Raw genomic sequence first — 14,763 nt, forward strand, 5'->3', positions numbered from 1 at the left:
CCTTAATTCCCAGCTGCATGAGAAATGGGATCCTTGCATAGAGCCACAGGCTAATTTGGTCATCCTGTATGGAAAAAGTCCGGTGGTGATTAAGTGCGTGTCCCAATTAAGTAGCTTCGGTCAGATGGTATCTTTTAGGTTCCTGGATACATTTGGTGAACAGAAGAAAAAAGCCTGGCCTGCCTGAGGTTTTTCTGACAGAAGTGTCCTGAATAAATGTTATCTAACAGGGGTCATTTCTTTCCCTCCCAATTGAAAACTTAAGCGTTAGATTTTCTGGCAGAGAATCAAATAAAACATCCAGAACAGTTCATTAGACAGGTGCAGGATTAAGGTAATCTGCATGCTGCTTATTGTCCTCACTCTTCAGGGGTGGGAGGGATTTCAGACTTAACAGAAAAGTTGGCAAGAAAAGAACTGTACAAAGAACACTTAGATACCTTCCGACCAGGGTATCCGCTATTGGCATTTCACTTCATTTGTTTATTTGTGTACGTGTTTTCTCCCTCTCTCCCTCTCTCTGTATATACATGTATATATTTTTTTCCTGAACCATTTGAGAGTAAGTTGCTTGTATCATGCCTCTTACCATAAATACTTACGTATGTATTTCCTAAGAATGAGTACATTTTCTTACACAACCATGGTTTAGTTATCAAGCTCAAAAAAATGTAAACTTTACTCAATAATTTAATCTACCCACCATATTTCATTTTTGTCCGTTGATCCAACATGGCCCTTACAGTTTTTTCCCCTTTCCTGTACAGGATCCTCTCTAGAATCATGTACTTTATTTTTTGGTCAGATTTCCTTAGCCTCCTTTAATCTAGAACAATTCTCAGCCTTTGTCTTTTATGACACTGAGAATTTCACCAGCTTTTGTTTAATACAATGTTCCTCATTTCTCATTTTGGATTTGCCTGATGTTTTCTCAGGATTACATTCTAGTACATGTCCTCAGCTCTGTCCGTAGGATATCACATCTGTAGGCAGGCACACAGGGTCCGTCTGCCCCTCGGTGATGATAATTTTGATGACCCATCAAGGTGTTTTCCAGTTTCTCCACACGTGTTCTTTTTGAATAAGTGTCTTTCCTCAGCTGCCATTTAAGAAAAGCCCATTAACTTAGTGCTCATCTAATAATAAGACTTTGAACACAGCATAGGAAGCCAAAATCTCAAATCCCTTTGCGAGGACTTTTATTCAGCTTTCACAGTGACACTGAGAAACAGGTCTAAAACTTTTCCCTTTTCTTTGCCTGCACATCGCATCCTAGTAACTTTGGTGGCGGGGGAAAGGGGGGCTAGTTGTTGAAAGAATAAAGAAGTAAAAGGTAGGACAAAGAATTTTACCTCAGTGTTCAAATGCTACATTTCTCCTCTTTTTATCCCTTTTATCTCTTAGGCCTCTGCTGGTGCAGTGAAACAGGTAGAGAGAGACAAAAAGATGAGTAAGGTAATAGAGCCTAGAATGGCAGGCAGAATTACTACTTGCCCACCCCAGTATCTATTACTATCTGTAATCACAGAACCCCTAATTGTTTTTAAAGTTTATTTAATTTGAGAGTGAGAGAGAGAAAGAGAGAGAGTTCGAGCAGGGGCGGGGCAGAGATTGAGGGAGAGAGAATCCCGAGCAGGCTATGTGCTATATGCGCAGAACCTGAACTGGGGCTTGATCCCATGACCCTGGGATCACCATCTGACCTGAGCTAAAGTCAGCTGCTTAACCAACTGAGCCACCTAGACGCCCCTAGAACCCCTAATGCCCTTCAGCAATGAATAGCACATTTGCCATAGCTTTTAGTTAGGTGAGGCCACATGGCAGGAGAGAACATGTCTGTTTTTCCCGCCATTTTTCTTTCCTGTTGATAGGAATGTGGATATGATATTTGTTTGAAATGTAAACAACATCTTGCACCACAAACTGGCAACTAAGGATGATGTTAGCAAGATAGAAGGAGTCTAGGTCCCTAATGATTGATGAGCTGCCTGAACTGCCTACCTCAGACTTCTTTTACATGGAAGGGATATAAACATACTTTTTGTTGAAGTCTTGTCATTTTTTGAGTTTTCTGTTACATGCAGGGGAATCTAACCTGACTGATTAAAAAGAGATGCTTGGGGCGCCTGGGTGGCTCAGTCGGTTGAGCATCCGACTTTGGCTCAGGTCATGATCTCGCGGTCTGTGAGTTCGAGTCCCATGTCGGGCTCTGTGCTGACAGCTCAGAGCCTGGAGCCTGCTTCGGATTCTGTGTCTCCCTCTCTCTCTGCCCCTCCCCTGCTCATGCTCTGTCTCTCTCTGTCTCAAAAATAAAAATAAAAATGTTAAAAAAAAAAATTTTAAAAAGATGCTCAAGGAGAAGAGTAATATTGATGAATTTGTCCTGCTAGAAGTCAGACAGTAAGAAACAACACCTTTGTATGATACATGCTGTAAAGTAAGTAGGAGACATAGGGAGTGCCAGATCAGGGGTGGCTGCGGAGATGACATGAAGGGGTGGGGGCTGGGGGAGCCATGGAGATGTCTAGGGCATAAGCTTTCCAGGTAGAGGAAACAGCAAGTACAAAGACTCTGAAGTAGAAGTCTACTTAAAGTACTGCCGGACCATCAGGGAAGTCGGTGTGGCTCAGAACAGCTAGAGCTGTTGAGAGGGGTGGACGCGTTCATTGCCTTGATTGTGGTGGTGATGTCACTGGTGTGTGTATATGTCAAAACTTTAAAAACTGTGTGCTTTTCTGTATGTCAATCATACCTCAGTAAAGTGGTTTTATTTTTTAACTTTTTTTTTTTTTTTAACGTTTATTTATTTTTGAGACAGAGAGAGACAGAGCATGAGCAGGGGAGGGGCAGAGAGAGAGGGAGATGCAGAATCTGAAACAGGCTCCAGGCTCTGAACTGTCAGCACAGAGCCCGACGCGGGGCTTGAACTCACGGACCGTGAGATCATGACGTGAGCCGAAGTTGGACGCTTAACCGACCAAGCCACCCAGGCGCCCCAGTGAAGTGGTTTTAAAAACGTCATAGAGGGGCGCCTGGGTGGCGCAGTCGGTTAAGCGTCCGACTTCAGCCAGGTCACGATCTTGCGGTCCGTGAGTTCGAGCCCCGCGTCAGGCTCTGGGCTGATGGCTCAGAGCCTGGAGCCTGTTTCCGATTCTCTGTCTCCCTCTCTCTCTGACCCTCCCCCGTTCATGCTCTGTCTCTCCCTGTCCCAAAAATAAATAAACGTTGAAAAAAAAAAAATTAAAAACGTCATAGCTATCACAAACTAGAAAACTACTCTCGAGAATCCTAATAGGCAATGATAACCCATCTCTGCTTCTCAACACTCTTGCTCTTGAGTTCTCTATAAAATCACCTTTCCTTGTTTGCATACTCTTCTCCTTCTCTGGGTATAGGTGGGTAGAATATTGCTCAGTAATAAGAAGGAATAAACTACTGATAAAACTTGATGGATCTCAAGGGCAGTATGCTTGAGTGAAAAAAGCCACTCTGAAAAGTCACATACTGCATGTTTCCATTGATGACAAAATCAAGATGAAGAACAAATTAGTGGTTGCTAGGGGTTAGGGATGTGTTGGGAGTGAGGAGAGTAGGAAATGTCTGTAAAAAGGTAGCGTGAGGGAGATTTTTATAGTGACCGAGTAGGCTGTATCTTGATTGTGGTAGTAGTTATATAAGTCTATCCATGTGATTAAATGAGGAATTATACACACCTATCAATATTGTGCTCTTTTTTTTTTTTTTAAGTTTACTTATTTTGAGAGAGACAGCAGAGGAGGGGCACAGAGAAAGGGAGAGAAAAAGAACCCCAAGCAGGCTCTGTGCTGTCAGCATGGAGCCCAACATGGGGCTTGAACCTATGAACAGTGAGATCATGACCTGAGCTGAAACCAAGAGTCCAAGTTGGGAAGTTGGATTTGGATGTAAATTTTAAAAAATAAAAAATTAAATTAAAAAAAAAAAGTGACTCATTTTGAGAGGGTGTATGTGTGCTCGCAGGGGAGGGGGGGGGCAGAAAGAGGGAGAGAGAATCCCGCTATCAACGCAGAGCCTGATGCAGGCCTCGATCTCATAAACTAAGAGATCATGACCTGAGCTGAAATCAAGAGACATAACGCTTAACCGACTGAGCCACCCAGGCGCCCCACAGTAAGGTTTTTTTAAATTAATTATCTTTTAATTTACACCCAAGTTAGTTAGCATATAGTGCAACAGTGATATCAGGAGTAGATTCCTTAATGTCCCTTACCCATTTAGCCCATCCACCCTCCCCCAATCCCTCCAGCAACCCTCTGGTGTTCTCTATATTTAAGAGTCTCTTATGTTTTGTCCCCTCCTTGTTTTTATATTATTTTTGCTTCCCTTCCCTTATGTTTATCTGTTTTGTAGCTTAAAGTCCTCATATGAGTGAAGTCATATGATATTTGTCACAGTAAGGTATTTTTTTAAAAAGGTATATACATTGTTTTTTTCAGACCTAATGCTATTGCACACTTAATAGACTACAGTATACTATAAACTTACATGTAGTAAGAAACCAAAAAACTTATTTGACTTGTCTTATTGTGATATTTGCTTTATTGTGGTGGTCTGGAAGGAACCAAACTCAGCCTGCAATATCTCTGAGATATGCCTGTATCCATTTCCTGGGTTTTATGTTTTATTGTAGTTATGTAAGATGTAACCATTGCAGGAAAGCTGGTGAAGGGTACACAGGGCTTCTCTGTATGATCTTCACAACTTCCTATGAATCTATAACTAATTCAAAATAAAATGTTAAAAACATTAAAGAAAATGTTTGGACTTAGGCTTCCAGAAAGATGGAGTAGATGTACTTTACCCTATCCTACTGCTAAGTATAACTAAAACCCTAGAATGAATGTGTGTGTATGCGTGTGTGTGCGGTGTGTGTGTGTAAAACAAGCATAAGAAGACTGAAAGGTGGAAAGAAGGCAGACCTTGGGACCCAAGGAACAACATAATGAGCTCTGGATTTTTCTTTTTGCTTCATATATCCCAGACTTGGGAGCAGAAGAAGCTAGCAACCAAGAAATACTGATAGGCCATAGACAAAGCACACCCCAAGAAAAGCCTGCTTGCTTTCTTTTAAAAAAGTTTTTCAAATGTTTATATATATTTTTGACAGAGAGAGAGAGTGAGCAGGGAGGGGCAGAGAGACAGGGAAATACAGAATCCAAAGTAGGCTCCAGGCTCTGAGCTGTCAGTACAGAGCCCAACGTGGGGCTTGAACTCACAAACCCAGAGATCATGACCTGCACTGAAGTCGGATACTTAACCAACTAAGCCACCCAGGTGCCCTGGAAAGCCTGCTTTCTACAGCCAAAGGACTAGAAAAGAGACAGCAAGATAGAAAACTTTTAGACAATAACCACTTTACTCCAGCCAAACACCACAGAAAAAACCCTGGCCCTATTCCTACTTGTGCCACAAAGACCAAGCGGGGCACTTACTCTTCTACCTTTGTGAGGGTGTATTGAAATTCCCCAGTATTGAAATTCCCCAAACTCCTGCTGGGGTGGTATCAGAGAAGGCCAAATAAGGAGCTGAGATTAGCAGCCCCATCAGTCAATAACAAGGCACTCAGCCTTCCTGACAGAGGTAATGGCAGAGAGGCCTAGGTAGGACCTTAAGGACTTTCAACAATGTCCAGTGGTCATGAGGCTGCACACCCCCCCCCCCCATGTCAGTGGATCCCTTATGAGGGGCTGTGTGCTACACCCTGCTAGGGAAGTATACGTTGAGCCCTACTAGAGAGCCAGAACGCCCATCTTAGCCTCGCAGTAATGAGGAACCCTTCCCTTGTGTGTCCAAGGAGGCTGATTGTCAACCTGGACTTCTATATAGCTTCACCTGACAGTAGCAAGAGGGCCCCTCTCCATTTTGCCAGACCAGTGTGAGAAAAAGTCAGCTAAACAGAAGGTTTAAATAAGATCCAGAGTCTTAAAATACGAAAATGTCCAGGTTTCAATCTAAAATCACTCATCATACCAAGAATCAGGAAGATCTCAAATTGAATTTAAAAAAAGGTAATCAGTAGATGTCAATACCAAGATGGCAGAGAGGCTAGAATTATTTGACAAGATTTTAGAGCAGCTATCATAAAAATGCTTCGATGAGCAATTATGAACATGCTCAAAACCAATGAAGAAATAGAAAGTCTCAGCAAAGAAATAGAAGACATGAAGAAGAAGCAAATGGAAATTTTGGAATCAAAAAACAAAAAATTCAGTGGATGGGCTTAACGGCAAATAATCAGTAACATGAAATAATCAGTAAACTTAAGCATAGAACAGTAAAAATACCCAGTCTGAACAATAGAAAATAAACTAAAAAAAAGAAAAAAAAGGTAGAACTTCAGGGACCTGTGGGACATAACAAAAGTCTAATATTCATGTTGTCAGAGCCCCAGGAGGAAAAAAAGGAAAGAGCCAAAGAGTGCACTAGCACAAATAATTGTTGAAAACGTTCCAGATTTGTAAGAGACATAAACCTATATATTCAAGAAATTGAATGACCCTCAATCAGGATAACTCATATACTTTTTCCCCCAGATTTTATTTTTAAGTAATCTCTCTGCCCAGAGTAGGGCTCAAATTTACGACCCCAAGATTAAGAGTCACATGCTCCATCAACTGAACCAGCCAGGTGTCCTTCAGTCAGGATAATTCAAAGAAATCCACATCAAGTTATGTCAGAGTCAAACTTGTGAAAACTAAAGACAAAAAGTTTGAAAACAGCCAGAGAAAAATGATACCTTATTCTTGAGGGAAAACAATTTGAAGGACAGATGTCTCATCAGAAACAATGGACACCAGAGGGAAGTGGCAGAATAGTTTTCAAGAGCTGAAATAAAAGAGCTCTTAGCCCAGAATCCAATATCCAGTAAAAATATGCTTCAGGAATAAATGGAAAATAAAGATGTCCTCTGATGAAAGAAAACTAAGAGAATTTACTGCTAGCTTAAAAAGAATGCTGCTACTTTAAAAGAATGGCTAAAAAGTTCTCAAAACAGAAAGGAAATAAATGAATGAATCCCATAACATCAAGAATGAAGGAAACACAGTAAGCAGAACTGTGGGTAAGTATAATAGACTACTTTTCCTGAGTTTTCTAAATTATGTTGGATGATCAAAGCAAAAATTATGATGCTGATTAATGTAGCTCCGAATGTATACAGAGAAAATATTTAAGGCAATTATACCTATGGGAGGGAAAAGAGACCTAAAGGGAGGTGAATTTTCTGCACTTCACTTGAACTGGTAACTGACAGTAGAGTAGACTGTGATAAGACTGTGATATAAATAATGTAATAACTAGAGAATCAACTAAAAGCTATGCATCTAAAAGCTCTAAATACACAAAAACACTATAGATTCCTCATTTCAAAACTTCTTACAAAGTTATACTAATCAAGACACTGTGCTATTGGTGTAAGGATGGACATACAGATGAATGGAATAGAAAGAATCAAGAATCCAGAAATGGATTGTGACTTTTATCAGCAATTGATTTTCACCAAGACATTCCAACGGGGAAAGATTACTCAACAAATGATGCTAAGACAACTGGATATCCACATAAGAAGTAAATGAAGTCGGTCGCATTTATCGCACCACATACAAAAATGAACTCAAAATGGATAAAATTCCTAAATATCAGAGCTAAAACTTTTAGAAGAAAAATAGATGTAAATCTTCCTGACCTTGGATTATACAACTATTCCTTAGATGTAACACCACAAGCACAGCAACAAAAGAAAAAAAAAGAAAGAAAGAAACTGAATATCATCAAAATTAAAAATTTTTGTGCTTCAGGGGTGCCTGGTTGGCTCAGTCAGTGGAGCGTGCGACTCTTGGTCTCTGGTCATGAGTTCGAGGCCCATATTGGGTGTAGAGATTATGTAAATCAACAACAACAACAACAAGCAAACTAAAAAAAGACTTTGAGGGGGGGATTGGCAGAGCCATCTGAGGCTTTATTTGGGAAAAGACACTTGAATTGGCTTTTAGTTGGGGGCATGGGCAAGAGGGGTACCCAGGGCAGTGGACTCCCCCTAAGGATAGGCTGAGGATGGGCTGAGTATTAGGTGGGCCTCCTGTTCCCAACGCTGCCCTGCATGGCTCCTTCCCCCCGCAGGCTGGTTGTTCACTTGGATAGGACATCAGACGACTCGGACACCAGCTTCCCGTCACGGATCTCAATCTTCTATACCACCACAGCCTTGGAGGAACTGACACAGCTGAGGGAAGTGGAGCCCCTGCCAGGACCGAAGCTGGACTGGAAGGTACTCAGGCCATAGCAGAGACCAGGGCTCTTGAGGCTCCCATAGGCTGAGCCCAGCCCACCTGAGTAGCCGCTAGTGGTCTTAGTGTGGATACTCATGGTCTGTATCCCAGACTCCAGCCTGCTCTCCTCACCTTCTAGCAGCTTGTGGCAGATGGTGATCTCAATGTTCAGAGCCAGCTTGATGTTCATGAGCTCCTGGTACTCCCGCAGCTGCTGGGCCATGTCCTGCTTGGCTTGCTGCAGGGAGGCTTCTAGCTCAGCCACCTGAGCATGGGCATCCTTAACGGCCAGCTCCCCACGCTGCTCAGCATCAGCTATGGTGGCTTCCAGGAAAGCCCTCTGGTTTTTGAGGCCCTTGATCTCAGCATGGAGTTGGCTGATGTTCTGGTTCACGTCGGAAATCTCCGTCTTCGTGTGATGGAGGTCATCCCCGTGCTTCCCAGCCAATGTCTGCAACTCCTCATACTTGATCTGGTACATGGTCTCAGCCTCGGCCCGGCTGCGGTTGGCAATTTCCTTGTACTGGGCCTTAACCTCAACAATGATGCCATCGAGGTCCAGGGAGTGGCTGTTGTCCACGGACAGCACCACAGACGTGTCCCAGAAGTACAGCTGCCTTAAGAAGTTGATCTCGTCGGTCAGCCCTTCCAAGTGGGACTCCAGCTCCACCTTATTCATGTAAGCTTCATCCACACCCTTCTTGGTGAGGACAAATTCATTCCCCATGTCTGCACATTCTTTGATCTCCTCATACTTATTCTTGAAGTCCTTCACCAGGCTCTGCATGTTGCCAACCTCCACCTCCAGCTTCAACTTCTCCTGGCCCAGGGTGTCCAGCTGCCGCTGAAGGTTGTTGATGTAACTCTTGAACATCTTGTTGATGTTGCTCCGAGCAGTGTTCTGCTGCTCTAGGAGGCTCCACTTGGTCTCCAGAATCTTGTTCTGCTGCTCCAGATGCTGCACCTTGTCGATGAAGGAGGCAAACTTGTTGTTGACGCTCTTAATCTGTTCCTTCTCCTGGGTATGCACAGCCTGGATGTTGGGGTCCACCTCCAGCTTAAGGGGGTTCAGCAGGCTCTGGTTCACTGAGACAGCCGTGATGCCCCCCATACCCCCCAGCCCTGCTGTAGCCCCCAATCACACTCATGCTGCTGCCCAGGCCACCCCTGAAGCTGCTTCCCCTGCCCACCTGGGACAGGGCAGAGCTGATGTGGACGTCAGGTGCATTAGTGAAGGGGTGGCTGCTGAAGGCCCGGGGGTCGGAGGTGGACACCTTGTAAGACTTCTGGGTCACCCTGCTGGACATGGTGGAGGCTGGAGTGGAGGCGAGTAGGCTGAACCTGACCGAGGTTCGAGAAAGAGCTGAGAAGTTGCTTCTAGGGTCTAAAAAAGACTTTTTGTGCATCAAAGGACACAATCAGGAAAATGAAAAGATGACTCACAGAATTGGAGAATTTTTTGCAAATAATATATCTGACAAAGGATTTGTATCTGGAATATAAAAAGAACTGTTGCAACTCAATGACAAAAAGACAACCTGATTTAAAAGGAATCTGAATAGATACTTCTCCAAAGAAGATATACGAATGGCTTCTAAGCCATGAAAAGATGCCCAACATCATTAGCCATCAAAGAAATATACACAAATTCTTAAGCAAATATTAACAATAGAATTCAGCAATCTATGAAAGTAATTATATACCGTGGCCAAATGAGGTTTATTCTAGGGATGGAGGCTGGTTCAGAATTTGAAAGTCCATCAGTGTAATACACCATGTTAACAGGGTAAAGAAAAATCATATGAACATAACATCCAATGCAGAAAAAAAACATTTGAAAAAATTGAACATTTATTCTTGATAAAAACTCTCAGAAAAGTAGGACTAGAGGAGAACTTCCTTAACTTGATAAAGAGCATCCACAAAAAATCTACAGTTAACATACTTAATGGTGAAAGACTGAATGCTTTCCTACTAAGACTGGGAACAGAGAAAGTATGTGTGCTTTCATTGTAACAGCATTCCAACTGGTCTTAAGGGTCCCTTTGCTTCAAGCTTATGCACTCCTTGCTTGCTGACCAAAGTCCCATCGTCTGTAGCAGAACTAACACAGTCTCCTTGAGATTTTCAGACCACTGGCCTTGAGCAGTGAAGGACCCATCTTTCTCAGAAGATAAGATCTGACTACGTTCGAAAACAGTCGCCACTGGTGTCAGCAAATCTGTTCAGGGTCATGTCGACAAAGGACAAACCTAACCGCCTGGGCACCAGCTTCTCCTGCACATAGCCCCCCTCCCTTCTTCCCATAACAACTTCTTCTCCTCCCCCTCCTCCTCCTCCTTCATCTTTCTTGTTTTAGAGAAAGAGAGACAGAGCATGAGCAGCAGAGAGAATCAGAGGGAAAGAGAGAGAATCCCAAGCAGGCTTCACGCTCAGAATGAGGTCTGATGCAGGGCTTGATCCCATGACCGTGAGATCACAACCAGAGCCAAAATCAAGAGTCATTTGCTCACCTGATTGAGCCACTCAGGCGCCCCACCCCCATGACTACTCCCTTAAAACCTTCCATCTTCCCTGGTTGCTGGCTTCCTGAATAAAGCAACCTTTCCTTTCACAGGGATCACTTGCCTCCCAAGTATTGATTGAGTGGCAAGCAGCAGAACCTGTTCTCTATCTGGTAACATCACCAGACCTATTAAACAAAGTGCCAGGAATTGTAGCCTGCTCTATAAGTCAAGAAAAGGAAATAAAAGACATTCATATCAGAAAAGTAGAAATGCTCTGTATACGGAGTGTATTAATGTCAATATTCTGGTTTGTGATATCATACTGAAGTTTTACAACATGTTACCCTTGGGGGAACTGAGTAAAGGATATAGGAATATCTTTGCATTATTTCTTCCAACTGAAAGTTAACATACAATCATCTAAAAATGTTTAACTTTAAAAAAAAGTATGGATTGGGCCCAAGTTCCTTTTATTTATTTATATTTTATTTTAAAAGTATTTTTAAATGTTTATTTATTTTGAGAGAGTGAGAGCGAGCATGAGTGGGAGGGGGTAGAGTGAGAAGAGAGAGAGAATCTTAAGTAGGCTCCACGCTGTCAGTGCAGAGCCCATCATGGGGCTTAATCTCACCAACTGTAAGATCATGACCCGAGCCAAAGCCAAGAGTTCGTTGCTTAACCAACTGAGCCACCAGGGTACCCTCTTTTATTTTTATGTGCTTTGCATTCTTAGCATTGCAGGAAAAGATAAACACATTAATATTATTTGTTAGACTATGAATTCTCCTATTCCACTGTCCCTAGAGGGGACATATTTTTTTTTTTTTTAGAGCATGAGTTTTTCCTTTCAACAAAAACAATTCATTCACCGGGCATGATGAATTGTTCAACAAGGATTCTGAGTCTCTGAGCTTGGGGAGGCTTTGCTTTACATAGCTGATGTCAGATATCCAATCAGCTGCTAGGGTTCTCCAGGAAAAGAAGTACAAAATGCAAGAAATTGCCTCAAGGTCGCTACAGCTGGCAGATGAATTGGGAGGGAGTGATAATGGTCAATAATCCTGGCAAGAAACTTCTTCCATAGGATCTATTGGTTCCTGGAATGTTTTCAGTTGAGAAGTGGGCAGAGGGACAAATAATGATAGACTGTGCAGTCCTGCTGGAGGGATTTGGGTAGTAGAGCACCCAGGCTGAGGATTATTTGCTTCCCTTTTAAAAAGGTAATTTTTGGGGCGCCTGGGTGGCGCAGTGGGTTAAGCGTCCGACTTCAGCCAGGTCACGATCTCGTGGTCCGTGAGTTCGAGCCCCGCGTCAGGCTCTGGGCTGATGGCTCGGAGCCTGGAGCCTGTTTCCGATTCTGTGTCTCCCTCTCTCTCTGCCCCTCCCCCGTTCATGCTCTGTCTCTCTCTGTCCCAAAAATAAATAAATGTTGAAAAAAAATTAAAAAAAAAATAAAAAGGTAATTTTGGGGGGCGCCTGGGTAGCTCAGTCCGTTGGGCATCTGAATTCGGCTCAGGTCATGATCTCGCGGTCCGTGACTTCAGCTCAGGTCATGATCTCGCGGTTTGTAAGTTCGAGCCCTGCGTCGGGCTCTGTGCTGACGGCTCGGAACCTCGAGCCTGTTTCGGATTCTGTGTCTCCCTCTCTCTCTGACCTTCCCCCATTCATGCTGTGTCTCTCTGCCTCAAAAATGAATAAACGTTAAAAAAAAATAAAAGGGTAATTTGGGGAGCACCTGGGTGGCTCAGTCGGTTGAGGGTCTGACCACTCTGCTCCTGAGTTGGAACCCCGCATGGGACTCTATGCTGACAGCTCAGAGCCTGGAGCCTGCTTCGGATTCTGTGTCTCCCTTTCTTCCCCTTCCCCACTCATGTTCTGTCTGTCTGTCTCTCTCAGGAATAAACTTTTTTTTTTAAAGGTAATTTGGGGGAACTTCTAGGGAAAATTGAACTTATTACAAGGTACACATAGGAATACACGAATTTTGTTGGTTATTTAAAAAATTTAACATTTATATAGTTGACCATGCTTAAACTATCTCTGGAATCAGGCAACAATTGTATTATGTGCACGTATTAGGTGCATACATTACCTATTCACAAATATGAATAGCTGGCCAGATTTCCTATAAGCCTGTCTCAGAGAGTATTTTACCGGGAGTTTGTTCTACGATTTAAGTCCAGAAAACTGCCATCTTTTCATCTTTGCCACCGGTTCTACAGGTGTCCCCCAGCATATGGGTTACACTTTTAAATGCATGAACGAAATAGAGTGGAAATAGCAACTAGATTGAGAGGAAGAACACTTGGGTTCTAGTCCTGAGTCTCACTAAGTAGTTGTGGCTGTGGGCAAGCTTTTTCAACTATTTTCCTGGGCTTCAGTTCCTTACGTGTTGGGTAAACATTTGCCTATTGGTTAGCCAGGGAGAGATTAAGAGGAGCACCAAGATAGACGGTGACACGGCGCCCCCTTCTCAGTTCTTTAGCACAAAGCAGCAGACCGCGGTGGTTCTAAGGGTCCGTGACGTTCTTGAGACTATTTGTCACTCCTCAGTCCGATTCCTGGAGTGGCGTTAGTTGGTGCTCAACCAATAAAGAATGACCGTATGAAGGAAGTGAACGAGAAATGGGCCAGGGGCTGCGCAATTATCTGGCGAATTCCTGCCAAAAATCACAAACATGCCGTCTTTTCCCTTATGTTTCAAAGCAATTGCCGGAGTGTGAACCTTGTATAGTTCGGAGGCGAAACCTTTCAGCGGCTGACCGCAGGGCAGAAAGAGAGAGAGTACGGAGTTAGCTCTCCCACCCGTCGCTGCGCGTGCGCGCGCTCGCCCCGCCCCTCACCACGCGCCAGCCCCGCCCCTCGTCACGCGCGCCCCTCTCGCCGCGCGCGCCTCCGGCCGCTGCGAGCCGGGCTAGCAGCGCGCGGTCTTCGGGTCGCTCACCGCTGGCTACCGCGGCGCCGCGCGGGTGGGTGGGATCGTGGCGGAGCTCCCGGCGCCGGGGCAGGGGCGGGAGAGCGCCATGGCGGCGGCTGTGGCGGCGGCATCCGGTCCCCGCGCTGCGGCGAGTTGAGGGGCCGCCTCTTCACGACTGAGGAGGCCACAGCTGCCCGCCTGCCTTCCACGCGGGCCGCGGCTCCGGCATGGCCGGGATCATTAAGAAGCAGATCCTGAAGCACCTGTCCCGGTGAGAGCGCCAGCGCCGGCCCCCAGCCGTCCCGGGGCCCTTTCTAACCCCCTTCGACCCTCCTCCCGTACCCCCTGCTTCGGGCCGGTCTCCCTCTCTTCAGCCCGAGCCGGGACTCCGTGGCGGCCCTCGCCTCAACTCGAGCTGGACAGCCTCCGGCCCGCTCCGCTGGCCCCGACCGTTGTCACCACTCTTCTTCCCTCGCCCTGGGCCCTCCAGTGCTGGGCGCTCCTGCCCTCGGGGGGCACTCCAGGCTCTCCCCTCCACTCTTGCAGCCTCCGTATCCCTCCTGGCCGTCCGCCCCCGCACTCAATTCCCACACAGCCGAACAGGTCACCCCGTCCTCGCTTGCACGTCCCCCAGACACTCAGACCGTCCCCTCCGAGGCCCCCAGGGATGCCACCCTTTCCTGTCCGACCCTGCCTTTTCCTCTCCCCTTTGGTTCCTCTGCCCGCCTCCTTACCGGCCCCACCAACCCTTCCACCGCTTCCTCTCTCTCTCCTTCCTGGTACTAGGTCCAGACTAGACCCTTTATCCTCCGGCCTCTTCTAAATAACCGTGACCCCTAGTCCTTCATAATCCATTTTCCGCTCGGATTTCCAACTCCGACACTGGTTTCTTCCTTCCTAGAAGCTCCCAGCTCCTCCACTTCTTTGGCTGACCCTGTTGCATCACCCCTGGAAAGGATATAATCCCTGCACCCAGGGCCATTCCCTTGATCTGTTTTCTCCCTCCTTTGCTTCTCTTCTCATTACACAAACT

General features: G+C 45.1%; 2 protein-coding genes across 2 annotated transcripts in view; one reads left to right on the plus strand and one right to left on the minus strand.

Moving 5' to 3' along the window:
* Positions 1–7,971: 7,971 nt before the first annotated feature.
* LOC121029324 (keratin, type II cytoskeletal 8-like) lies at positions 7,972–10,144 on the minus strand. Its single transcript, XM_040473254.1, is given in 2 exon segments — positions 7,972–9,432; positions 9,434–10,144. Coding segments are annotated over 2 exon segments (1,545 nt in total). The 5' UTR covers positions 9,713–10,144; the 3' UTR covers positions 7,972–8,166.
* Positions 10,145–13,702: 3,558 nt separating this feature from the next.
* LOC121029229 (UHRF1-binding protein 1-like) overlaps positions 13,703–14,763 on the plus strand; it is a 30,873-nt gene continuing 29,812 nt past the window's right edge. Inside the window, exon 1 of the mRNA XM_040473113.1 lies at positions 13,703–14,001. Coding sequence (XP_040329047.1) covers positions 13,958–14,001 — 44 coding nt within the window. The 5' untranslated portion in view covers positions 13,703–13,957. The remainder of the gene's footprint in view (positions 14,002–14,763) is intronic.

Source organism: Herpailurus yagouaroundi, unplaced genomic scaffold (genome assembly GCF_014898765.1).
Source record: "Herpailurus yagouaroundi ecotype Mexico unplaced genomic scaffold, PumYag 139, whole genome shotgun sequence".
NCBI classification, from domain to species: Eukaryota; Metazoa; Chordata; class Mammalia; order Carnivora; family Felidae; genus Herpailurus; species Herpailurus yagouaroundi.